The sequence below is a fragment of the Eulemur rufifrons genome, chromosome 14 (genome assembly GCF_041146395.1).
Source record: "Eulemur rufifrons isolate Redbay chromosome 14, OSU_ERuf_1, whole genome shotgun sequence".
Taxonomy (NCBI): Eukaryota; Metazoa; Chordata; class Mammalia; order Primates; family Lemuridae; genus Eulemur; species Eulemur rufifrons.
Window position 1 is genome coordinate 33,265,255 of NC_090996.1, and position 13,062 is coordinate 33,278,316.

Genomic DNA, 13,062 nt, shown 5'->3' on the forward strand with positions numbered 1-13,062 from the left:
GTCTGGTCTGGGGCTTTGTACACAGCAGAGGTGTGGTCAGGCACAGACTGAGGTGGAGAGCAGAGAGGAGGCTGGGAAACTGCCCCATAGGGACCCTCCCTCCCTCCCTTGGTTGGTGGGCTGTCTGGATGGTGGTGGGGACCTCAAGAGCAGTCTCCCTGCCGGGACCCAGCCCCCACCCTGGCAGCACTCAGCCCAGACTGGCTGGCCCCAGCCCCTGAGCACCTGGCAAATCTCACCCCTTCCTGTCTGCCCAGCCTCCATCTCCACCCCACGCGTTTCACCAGGGGTGAGGCGATTTACCCCCTGCCAAACCAAGCGCCCGGGGCAAGGGCATCCAAGGGGCTCGATCACAAAGACGTCCACCTCCTAAACCCTGGAACCTGTGACTGTGTTGCCCTCCATGCATGGCAAAGGGGGCTTTGCAGCTGTGATTACATTAAGGCTGTCGTGGTGGGGAGATGTTTTGTAATTACAAGCGAGCATCCTTTCAGGAGGGAGGTGGGCGGGTCAGAGTCAGTGAGAGAAGAAGCAAGGATGGAGGCGGTGTCCCAGAGCAGAGAGAGTGCCTGGCTGGGCACAGTGGCTCATACCTATAACCCTAGCACTTTGGGAGGCTGAGGCAGGAGGACTGCTTGAGACCAGTAGTTCAATACCAGCCTGAGCAACATAGCAAGACCTCATCTCTACCAAAAATAGAAAAATTAGCCAGCAGCAGTGGTGGGTACCTATAGTCCCAGCTACTCAGGAGGCTGAGGCAGGAGGATCACTTGCACCCAGGAGTTTGAGGCTGCAGTGAGCTCTGATGAGGCCGCAGCACTCTAGCCAGGTGACAGAGCAAGACTCTGTCTCAAAAAAAAAAAAAAAAAATAAATAAATAAAACTTGGCAAAGGCGGCAAGCCTGGAGTATTGGTTCTGCCTGACCCCAAAGTCCCATTCCTCCCCTGCTGTAAGGGGAGGGCCCATCACAGGGGAGTGGGGACAGGCTGCCCGGGGACAGGACAGAGGGGCAGAGAAGGCCTGGAGCTGCGGTTACCTTTGCTGTGGCTTCCTCATTGCCCTCCACCATCTTCCGGAGCTTGATGAGATGCCACAGGTCCTGGGCGGGCCGGCCGGTCCCCTGGCTGGCCTCCAACAGCTGGGAGGTGGTGGGCAGGTCCTGCAGCACGGCCAGCTGGGTCTCCATCCTGTCCACGCGGCTCACCACGTGGTCAAAGACGTTGCTGAGCCTTTTCATGGGGTTGACGATGGGCTGGGCGTCCCCTTCCCTGGGCACCGTCAGGACCTGTGAGGTCTGGAGGAAGTCCTCGTCCCCCGAGAGGACCTTCTTGAGCTCGCCCATGTGGATGTGCTCCAGCATGCCCTGCAGCAGCAGGTGCAGCGCCTTGAAGTTGACCACCCCACACTGCGGGATGGCGATGTTGGCCAGCTCCGTGAACGTGAGCGAGAAGCTCATCCTGCCCGGGGCTGGGTCGGTGCGTCCTGGGGACAAGTGGGAGCTTCTGGGGGCCCCCAAAAATACACAGACAGGTCCTCTGGGGCTCGGGGAGGCGGCGAGTCACAGCGGTCAGGCAGAAATGGCCTCTGTCCTGGCTGGAGCTCAGATCAGAGTTCCTGGTTGCTAGGACACCAAAGAACGTGGTCGAGCGGGCCTGCTTCCGAGAGCCTGGCCTCGCCCAGGGAAGGTGCTCGATGAATATTTGATGAAGGTTTGAATAGGGAACGGGCAGCCTTTTCATTCAAGCCCTTTGGTTATGTAAGACCGACGACCCTTTCCAAGAAGTGCCCAGGTGAGTGAGGGAGAGGCAGCCCCTCCTTGGAAGTTTCTAGAATCTGGACAGAAGACAGATTTCTTGGAGTTAGGAAGACAGAGGTTTCAAAAAAAGAGCATGTAGGGGAAAGAATCTGAAGAATCTGTGCTCATTTCTGGGCATAGCCAAACACCCCACCCCCACACCCCGCGCTGCAGTTCCTGGAGGGGGGAGTTAGGTGGTGAAAGGGCATAGTCTGTCCTGAGTCCCACGTGTCCTGCCCGCCAGTGATGACGCCCTCGCTGAACCCTGCTCTGCTCCCCGCCTGAGCTGGGGCCACCGTGACCCTGGCACTGTGGAGCAGGGTTAGGTACGTGGCCTGCGCCTGCTGCTGGACCAGGAGCCCTCTTGGGCTCTGCCACGGTCAGGTCTGGGGTGAAAGCATGGCAACTGCTTGTCTCCGAGGGAGGTCTGCAGGGAAGGCCCTGACCGAGCACTTGGAGCCCCGGGTCCCCACCCAGCCAGCACTGCGATCCCACATTCCTGGCACACAGCTCACAGCACGAGCCCTGCACTGGGACGGGTCAGCTAAGGGCCAGTCTCGCCTGTCTTCCCCACAGAAGACCTGGAAAGGAGACGACCGCTGGACAGTGGAAAGCCTGTCTACTTTGGATTTATGCAGGTGGAGATGTAAATCCTTCTCACTAGCTGTGTGACCTTGAGCAAGTGACTTAACCTCTCTGAGCCTCAGCTTCTCTCCCTGCTAAATGGGGAAATAAAACGGAGGGGCAGGGGTAGAAACAATATACGTAAAGTGCCAGGCCAGTGCTGGCAGGGGCTGCGCCCTTGTACATTCCCACCAGCAGTGGGTAAGGGCTCCAGTTTCTTGACATCCCATAAGCACTTGTTATTGTCTGTATTTTTGGTTACAGCCACCCTAGTGGGTGTTGGAGACTTTGCAGGTGGACATCAATCAGGCTTATACCACCTGCCACCAACACATTAGCCTGGGTACTCAGGGTGACAGTTACAGACTTTCAGATGTTTGAAATGACTGCTCCACCAGCGGATCATGTTTCCCTGAAAAAAACACCTAGAAACCTCTGGAAGGAGGTACACACAGGCTCCCTGGGGCTCACCGACTGACTCCCTCTTCTTGGGCGCTGTGCCAGCCGCGAGTCCCACCGTGGGGATAACACGTTTGGCAAAGGTGATCTAAAACTCGCTTCTGACCCCAGCAGACATCATGAAGAACACACTCTGCTGCAGAAGCCCATCGAGCCGGGTTAGGTGTAAATTCGTTCCCTGAGTTCTCATGGGTGATCATGAATTTCTTCTTGGCTAACCGAGAGGGAATTTACACCGGAGCAAACACTCCTTGCTGCACCTATGGAGCTATTAATACCATGTAAACACTAGGAGTCAAGTAGAACAGTGCATGACTAGGCTTAAAAAAAAAAAAAAAAGCCCTCTGGCTTTCTAGAAAAGGAAAGTCCAGCTGGACTTCGGAGCATGTTTTCACTCTGGTTTCAACATCTAGTGCCACCTGGACATGAGAGGTTGATCCTTGCGTCAACATCTAGCGTCGGAACCAAGAACCAGTTTTATTTCTGGCGACTGCCTGTGGAGCAAGAGGCTCGTGTGCTCTCCCCAGGGCTTAAATGCTCCAGTGCAGCCACTGTCCCATCAGAGGCCTCGGCAACAGCGTGCAGCAAAAAGAGAGTGGCAGAGGGACCCCGGTCCAGCCACAGACACACTCTGAGCAACCTCTGGACCAGCGACCTTTCAGCATTGGTGATGATCTGGACATCATTGGCGAAGGTTCTGGGTGCTGACTTCCCCAGCCCTTGGCTAAAAGAGGGTGCAGTGGATAAGAAAAGCAGCCCCTGACGGCGGGGCCTGGCCTGGCACTGTCGGCCTTGGTGTGCTCGGGGCCAGCCTCGGTGTAGACCATGAACAATTCCACAGAACAACACTACTAGGCGAGGCCACGCTGCCCCACGATGAGTCAAGACAGAAAATCATAATCACGTCTGAACTCAAACAGGGTCTGAAGCACAAGAGCAACCAATGATCACGCCACTGTACTCCGGCCTGGGTGAGAGAGCCAGTGCCAGTGTGCTGGCTGTGAAGCTGGGCCCGAGCTCCAGCCCTCCCCACGGCAACTCCGGGCTACCCATCTTTTCTGCAGAACTGGCTTTTGCTGCTTACGTCCAACAACTCCATCTGGTACGGCGGCGAAGGATCCACCCTTGCTCCGCCTGAGCCACAGGATGCCGAGAAGGAACTGGACACTGCAAACAGGGCCTGCTTCGAGGCTGCGTGTCCTCCAGGGGAACCTGCAGCTGCTTTCCCCGCACCCTGGGGCAGCCTCCGAGGATTAATTCACATTCGCTGAGGGCTAAGGCTTTCCGCTCATTACCACACATTGAATCCTTGCAACGAGCCCACGAGGCAGGTGCAATTGTTGTCTTCATTTTATAGACAAGTCAACCAAGGCTCAGAGAGGTTAAGTCACTTGTCCCTGGGTGCAGAGCTGGTGGAGCTGGGTACACGGGTACAAGGACCATGTCAGCCAGAGGGCAGGGCAGGAAGGTGTCAGGCAGGGAAATGTCACAGTTGGTGCTGGCAGCTCCTGGGTGCACAGGGTGTGTTTCCCTGGGGATTTAAGAAAGTGAAGCTATAAGTCAGCCAAGGCTGCAACAGTGCAGAGAGGTGGAGAGTCAGGCCTTCCTGACGGGGCTTCAAGCTGACTACAGAGAGGCTGATATGTTTCCCAGCACCCAGCACCATGCCTAGACCCACTTCATTCTCTCCTTCAATGAAAGTAAATATATATATATATATACACACACACACTTTTTTTTTTTTTTAATAGAGACAGGGTCTTACTCTGTCACCAGGCTGGAGTGCCATGGCGCCATTATAGCTCACCGTAACTTCAAACTCCTGGGCTCAAGCAATTCTCCTGTCTCAGCCTCCCAAGTAGCTGGGACTCCAGGCGCACACCACCATGCCCGGCTAATTTTTAACATATTTTTGTAGACACAGGATCTCACTATGTGGCCCAGGCTGGTCTCCAACTCTTGGCCTCAAGCAATCCTCCCTCCTCGGCCTCCCAAAGTATTGGGAGTACAGGTGTGAGCCACCACGCCTGGCCCTTCCACTAATATTTATCGAGCACCTTCTATGTTTCAGGTGCTGCCCGTAAGTGTGGAGGAGACCACAGTGAGCAAGTCCGATGAGGTCTCTGATCTCTCAGAGCTTGGGCACTAGTGGTGGAGACAGGCACTTATTTTACTACAACAAAGAAAGAAATTGACTTCAGTTAGTGGTGGGAGTTATGCCTATAGTAAAACAGGACGAGAGTGGGGGTGGGCGCTAATTTAGGTAGGATTGTTGTGGTAGCCCCCTCTATGATGGCCCCCTAAGGTATCTTCTGGGTTCATATGCTCATGTATCCTCCTCTTACACTGTACCAGGTCCGTGTGACCAAAAGAACATGGTGGAAGTGCTGGTATGTCCCTTCTAAGGATAGGTTATGGAAGCCACTGTGGCTTCCTTCTTGGTTATTTGCTCACTCTGTCAGATCACTTTTGTTGGGGACAGCCAGCTGCCTTGTCTTGATGACACCCAGGTAGCTTTATGGACAGTTCCATGTGGGGAGGAACAAAAGCCAGCAACCACTGAGTGGCTCATGGAAGTGGATCCAGCCCCAGTCCAGCCTTCGGATGACAACAGTCTCACCTGATACCCTGACTGCACCTCATGAGAGACCCTGAGCCAGAGCCACCCAGCTAAGCCACTTTGAATTCTTGGGCCTCAGAAACTACGTGAGATAACAAATGCGTATTGTTTTTGGCTGCTGTGTTTGGGGGTAACGTGGCAATGGCTAACTGATACAATTGTCAGGGAAGACCTCTGACAACTCCACAAGGAAGTGGAGCTGAGAAATGAATGAACCAGTTACTCGAAGAGCCATGGGAAGAGCATTCCAGGCAGACGGTGTGGCAAGTGCAAAGGCCCTGAGGTAGGAATGAGCTTGATGTGGTCAGGAGCAGAAAGAAGGCCAGCAAGCCCAGAGTGCAGGGAGCTGCAGGGAAGAGGCCTGGCGGGCAGACCAGGGCCAGATCCTACAGGGCCTTGCAAGCACTTGATGAGTACTTGTTCAAAGAAATGAAGGAAGGGACGGTGCATGAGGACAAGATTCAGACTGGACAGAAGCCAGGACACTTATACCTGAGTGACGTCCTCTGTCTAGAGTAGGTAGTCCCCTTGGTGCCCAGATAAGTGGGTTCTCTCTGGCTCCAGGCTAAAGTCTGTGCCCAAACCCTTGCTTTAAGACCTGGCTGTTGCCTGTTTGCTCATTATCTAAGCTGGTATTTTCAATTTACTCACATGCATCTACAGAAAAAGAATACTTTATTTAGCAAAAACCTGATCATGTGTAGCACCAATCTGTGTTTACTTACATGCTTTCATTCCTTTCATATTACAGAATGACAAGATTTGGGAAAGTTGTATCTGTTGCATGTGATTGGATGTTGATAAATGAATATTTATGATGAAAAAGAAAAAAAAAAAAAACCCAGCCAATGTATTAGACTTGAAAGGATTCATAATTTTAAAAATCATTATCATTTTTTAAGTCTGGAAATAAAACATGTAGAAAAAAGTTTTAAAAGACTTGGCTGTTAGCGTGGAAGAGGCCACCATGCCACTCCGGGGGGTGTTCTTGGCTTCCTGGAGAGTTTGCTGTCTGCAGGGAGGGACGCTGCCTTGGGTCAGCAGGCAGCAGCAGTGACTTGGCGCTGCTCAGCTCTGCCCCGATTTCAGACAATTCCAGGACAAACTCATCACTGGGACATTCTTTGAATGGCCTGTTAGAGCCAGAAGCCAATTAGCATGATTGGAAATGAACTGTAAGCACTATTTTTTCTCCCAAATAAATTGACGTCAAGGATTAAATCAGTTTTGTAAGGTGAGATTCATCCACTTTGCCCAGACAAGCCAGTTTTCATGCTGGATAAATAGCTAAGAATAATAATCGGGTGACCTTTCTTCTCTCGCTCCACGAAGAACTGTCAGGGGAAGCCCTAGGTTGTGGGAGAAGGATTAGAGTTTATGGCGAATGTTTGCTGTTTTGGGCTGCCTAGTGATTGGACATTCTTCTTCTTCTTCCTTCTGAGGCAGAGTCTCGCTCTCTTGCCCCAAGTAGAGTGCCGTGGCTTCAGCCTAGCTCACTGCAGCCTCAGACTCCTGGGCTCCAGCCATCCTCCTGCCTCAGCCTCCCTATTAGCTGAGACTACAGGTGCACACCACCACACTCAGCTAATTTTTCTATTTTTTGTAGAGATGGGGTCTTGCTCTTGCTTAGCCTGGCCTCAAACTCCTGACCTCAAGCGATCCTCCCGCCTTGGCCTCCCAGAGTGCTAGGATTACAGGCCTGGGCATTCTTCTTATTCGTCCAGGGATCCCACAGCAGGTGCCAGCTGCCAGCCCCCTACTCAGAAGCAGAAGGTCCAATCAGATCACTGCAGAATCATTTGTGGCTGGGAGTGAAACATCAACAAGGCAACTGCTGTTTTGGGCTCTGAATTTCAGGACCAATATATTTTTTAATCTCTTAAGATGCAAACTGGCTCCAGACTAACCCGCTGGAAGCTGTGGGTGCTGTGGGATAAGAGGGGGGTCTGGGGGTCGGTGTACAGAACTGGAGTGACTCAGGGACTCACCATCTTAGGCAAGGCACTTAACCCCCATGAGCCTCTGCTTTCCAAAGCGAGGTCAACAGCCCTTATCTCACTCCCAAGGCGGAAGTGCAGAGGGAACACGAAGGGAGTTTGCAGGATGACTGCAGTGGAGTCAGAGCTGGTAGTGGCTGGGTTGCTGGGCAGGCACAGCTTCCTGGCTCCCACCTGAGCTGGGTTCCTGAGCCAGGGACATAATTCGGGGAGCAGCCACGACCTTCCAATCAAACGCTCTTCTACTTGGGGGACCAGAGTAGTTTCTATTGCTCGCAACCCAGAGCCTGACTGGTAGAGAGAGCTCATTTGTGAGGCTGGCTGGACGTCTACAGGCTGCACGGCTGGGCACACCTCCCCTCTTTCTGGTCTCAACTTGCAGTGGCTCTTTTTGCTCCTATTTCTAAGTGTACAGTTAAGCACATTCACATTGTTGTACAACCATCTCCACCATCCATCTTCACCAACCATCTCCACCATCCATCTTCACCAACCATCTCCACCATCCATCTTCACCACCCATCTCCACCAACCATCTCCACCATCCATCTTCACCAACCATCTCCACCATCCATCTCCTCCAACCATCTTCACCGTCCATCTCCACCAACCATCTCCACCGTCCATCTCCACCATCCATCTCTACCGTCCATCTCCACCAACCATCTCCACCATCCATCTCCACCATCCGTCTTCACCAACCATCTTCACCGTCCATCTCCACCAACCATCTCCACCATCCATCTTCACCAACCATCTCCTCCAACCAACTCCACTGTCCATCTCCACCGTCCATCTCCACCATCCATCTTCACCAACCAACTCCACCGTCCATCTCCACCGTCCATCTCCACCATCCATCTCCACCGTCCATCTCCACCATCCATCTCCACCAACCATCTCCACCGTCCATTTCCACCATCCATCTCCAGTATTTTTTTCATCTTCCCAAACTAAAGCTCCAGGCCCATTAAACACTTCACTCCCCATTTCCTCTGCCCCAGCCCCTGGCAGCCACCATTCTACTTTCTGTCTCTAGGAAGTAGAGGAATCTCTTTGATTCCACTGGGGACCTCACTATGATAAGAGGAGTCACACAGTATTTGTCTTTTGTGATAAGCTTATTTCTCTTAGCATAATGTCTTCAAGGTTCATCATGCTGTAGCTGTGTCACAACTTCTTTCATTTTAAAATGTGAATAATGTTCCATTGGATGTATATACCACATTTTGTTTATCCATTTATCTGTCAATGGACACTAGGGTTGTTTTTACTGTTCGGCTATTGTGAGTATTGCTGCTATGAACACGGTTGTATGAATATATGTTTTCCTTAGTGGCTGCACCTTTGTACATTCCCACCAGCAAGGCACAAAGTTTCCAATTTCCCCACATCCTCGCCAACACTGGTTATTTTGTTTTGTTGTGTTTTTCTTGTAATAGCCATCCTAATGGGTGTGAAATGGTATCTCATGATGGCCTAATTTGCAGTTCCCTTGTGACTAATGATGCTGAGCATCTTTTAATGTGCTTGTTGGCTGTTTGTGTGTCTTTGGAGAAAGGTCTATTCAAGTCCTTTGCCCATTCTGTTTAATCAGGTTGTTTTGTTGTTGAGCTGTAGGAATTCTTTATATATTCTGGATATTAACCCCTTACCCAATCCATGATTTTCTTTTTTTGAATTTTATTTCTCTTTTTAAATTTCAGAATATTACAGGGATACAAATGTTTAGGTTTATTGCCTTTTCCCCACCCGAGTCAGAGCTACAAGAGTGTCCATCCCCAAACAGTGCCCATCACACCCATCCCCTCCTCCCCCGCCCATCTGCCCGACACTCGATGAATGTTACTATGTGTGCACATAAGAGTTGATCAATTAATACCCATTTGATGGTGAATACATGGGGTGCTTGTTTTTCCATTCTTGTGATACTTCACTTAGTAGAACGGGCTCCAGCTCTATCCAGGATAATACAAGACTGATCCATGATTTTCACGCCCTTTTCCTCACCCCATTGCTCCTGCCACAGCCCTTTGCACATGCCATCTCCCCGGCTGACACACTTACCCTCTTCATCTTTAGCTGGGAAAGGTGACTCCCACTCATCCTTCAGATCTCAGATCACCCATCACCTTCTAAGGGAAGCCTTCCCCACCTCCTGGCTTGGGACAAACGCTGCCTACTCCAGCATCTTAGCATGTCTCCTGTCTGTCCTTCACATGATTGTGATGGTCATTTGTATGGCGATTGATCAGTGTCTTTCTCCCCCACTGTCCTGGGAGCTTCTGAATTAGTCTGTGTCTTCCTTCCATTGGGACCTGGCCCCTAGTAGGCACAATAGTAGGTGCTCAATAAACAGTAATTGATGTAACGAATGAAACAGAGTCTTTTGTAAAGAGCCTTTTTCCTAGGAACAGCCACAAAGGGAAACATTTGCTTTTTTTGGTTAAACTTCCAGATAAATACAGGCAGGCTGGTGGTTCACCTGTGGCCATGACAATGGCGAGCTGCCTCAGCCGACGCACATAGGGGAGGTTAAATAGCATAAACGGACACAAAAGAACTCAAAGACAATCTTCAGCTACACTGCATGCTCCTTAATAGTGTCTTCAGGAAATCACTGTGGACAAACACTGAATTTACAGTTCCTTTAACCCAAACACCAATACTGCCATGTAGGGGTCACCCTATTTTTCTTTCAGTACATTAAACATGTCATCCCACTGCCTTCTGGCTCCCATGGTTTCTGATGAGAAGTTACCTGCTTAAAATCTTGTTTGGGGTCTCATTACATAGTAGGTGCTCATTGTAGATGTTTGCTAAATGGACGATAGCTCCAAAGGAGCTGTCAATTCTCACGAGTCCTATTGATAGAAATATAAAATAAACATTCACATTTTAATCATTCATGTTTCTTTTAGAATCACTTAGCACTTAAATTTGCAGATCTGGCAATACCAAATGTTGGCAAGCATATGAACAGCAGAACTCTCATATGCTCTGATGGAGTGCAAATTGGCAGAACCACTTTCGAAACCTATTTGGATGGCTGGGTGGGTGCAGTGGCTCACACCTCTAATCCTAGCACTCTGGGAGGCTGAGGCAGGAGGATCGCTTGAGGCCAGGAATTAGAGAGCAGTCTGAGCAAGAGCGAGACTCAGTCTCTACAAAAAATAGAAAAAAATTAGTGGGAGTGGTGGCACATGCCTGTAGTCCCAGCTACTTGGGAGGCTGAAGTGGGAGGATCAGTTAAACCCAGCAGTTCAAGGCTGCAGTGAGCTGTGATGAGGCCACTGCACTCCAGCCTGGCTGACAGAGTGAGACCTGGTTTCTAAAAAAAAAAAGAGCAGAAGAAGTCATATACAAAAGAGTTCATACTGTATGATGAATCCATTGCTATAAAAAGTACAAAAACTAACTAATCTTCGGTGCTGGACGTCAGGAGAGTGGTTGCCCTTGGGTGACCTCCTCCTTGGGAGGGAGCATGAAGCCAGTTGCTGGGGGGTGGGTGCACTGTGTGGTCAGTCTGGCAAAATGCATCACGCTGTGCACTTCTGATGTGAGCACTTTCCTGTGTCTAAGTTCTGGACATCTGCAACAATTCAAACAGACTAAAGGACCAACAACGTGGATTCCACGTGGGTTGCTGGCCCAACCGCAGCAGGCTCCTTCCCTGTCCTATGCTGTGTGTAAAGACAGATTTTTGCAAAGAACTGGACTGAGTATAACGACTTCTCTTGCCTCCATGTGTGCTGACTCACACCCATGTCTGGAGTACAGCTTGGGTGGCGAGGAGCAACATCAGTCTAGAATCACGAGACCTGAGGTGCGCTGGGTGCGGGCCGTGTGACCCTGAGCACACTCCTTTAAATGCTTCCTGCAGGATTAGGAGCCAGAGGTAAACATTTATACTTTCCTTGCTGCGATGAAGGGAGGTGTGTGTGCAAAGAGCACAAAGTGCTGAGTGATGTTAGCTGCATCTCTCAGAATGATTTTCTTTGAGGCTCTCAAGCCAATGATGCAGCAGCTGGACAGTGGGGAGGCGGGTTTAGGAGGAAGCAGAGAATGTGGGAGGGGGGAGGTACGTCCTCAGGACTGCTGGTCTTTGTGACAGTGGGTAGAACAGCCTTGGCAACGTCCTGGGTTTTTGCATTACAAAAATTACACACTGTGTGCTCCAACCGGCTCTACCTTATAACAGAAGGTACAAAAACATGCATAATGAATCTACTCTTAGGAGCCAGGCTAAGTGAGTGGAAGGGGGGCAAGGAGGCTGCTAGGGGGATGCTCACATTCTGTTTTGACCTGGTGCTGGCTGCACTAGTGTGACAGATTTTTGAAAATTCATCAGGCTCAATACTTACCTGAATTTTTCTTTATGTACAGCTCAGGTCTAAATTTAACTCTGGCCTAAAAGAACTAAACTGAGAGGGATAAACATTAACCCCTGGGACTCTGTCACGCAAACTCCAAGTCTGGGAATGAAAGGCAGGGAGGGGACTCCACCACATCCTCTGTGCCGCCGTGTTGCCAGCAGATGGCAGTGCTTCTAGAGAAGGTGGGAAAGCTCGTGCTTTTCCCACCTTTGGGCTATTTCTGCACAACCGGGGAGGCAAACAGTTGGGCAAAAGTTCTCCGGAGACCCATGGGCTGGCCCTGTTGAAGGTCAACAGTTGTTTGTACAGCAGCACGAGAATGATCTTTTGGTGACCAGGGCCACCAGGTGCAAAGGCGCCTGTCACTGAAGGTGTCTTGGGCCTATGGCGCTCCTGCTGCCCCAGTTATAGTGAAATCTGGACTAAAAATAAAGCGTAGCTGGCTTTGCAGGACAGGTGCGAGGCTCAGAGGTGAGCCTCAGGTGCCGGGGAAGAGGCTGGTGACATGGAAGGAAACCCGCTCTGCAGAAAGTGAACGTTGCCCAGGAACAGGTGAGACAAGCAGTTTTACTGCAAGCCCGAAATTGGTATCTCGTGGGCCGGTTGTGGGCTCCTGATCTCAGATACACCCACTAAGGATTCCAGAGCCAATAACATGAATAACACCATCCTATCTCTGTGCAGAGATGTTTGCCTTTACTCTGTTGTTAGATTATGTGTCTGAATTCTTCCAGGGTTGCTTTAAGTGTAGCCCCATCCCTGGCCCCTTTTTTGGTAACAGCTTTATTAAGGTATAATCTGCATACCATACAATTCATGCATTTAAAATGTACAATTCAATGGCTTTTAGTAAATTTGCAGGTGTGTTCAACCATCATGACAGTCCATTTTAGAACATTTTCACCACCCTAAAAATAAAACCTGGGTCCATTACCACCTCCCCCCATCTCCCTGAACTCCCCCACCCCCACTCATCTATTTTCTGGCTTTCTGTCTCTATTCTGAACATTCCATGGAAACGGAACCACATGATATATGATCTTCTATGACTGGCCAAGGGTGACACCACGTTTTCAAGGTTCATCCACACTGTGGGATGTGTCAGTGCTTCATTCCTTTTTGTGGCTGAATAATATTCCACTATGTGGATGGACCACTTTCTGTTTATCCATTCATCAGCTGTATCGAAG

At 50.5% G+C, this 13,062-nt stretch overlaps 1 protein-coding gene across 1 annotated transcript in view; it reads right to left on the bottom strand.

Annotated features, from left to right (window-relative positions):
- C14H16orf96 (chromosome 14 C16orf96 homolog) overlaps nt 1-1,457 on the bottom strand; it is a 30,896-nt gene extending 29,439 nt beyond the window's left edge. The window contains exon 1 of the mRNA XM_069487232.1: nt 1,038-1,457. Coding sequence (XP_069343333.1) covers nt 1,038-1,457 — 420 coding nt within the window. The remainder of the gene's footprint in view (nt 1-1,037) is intronic.
- Nucleotides 1,458-13,062: the final 11,605 nt, after the last annotated feature.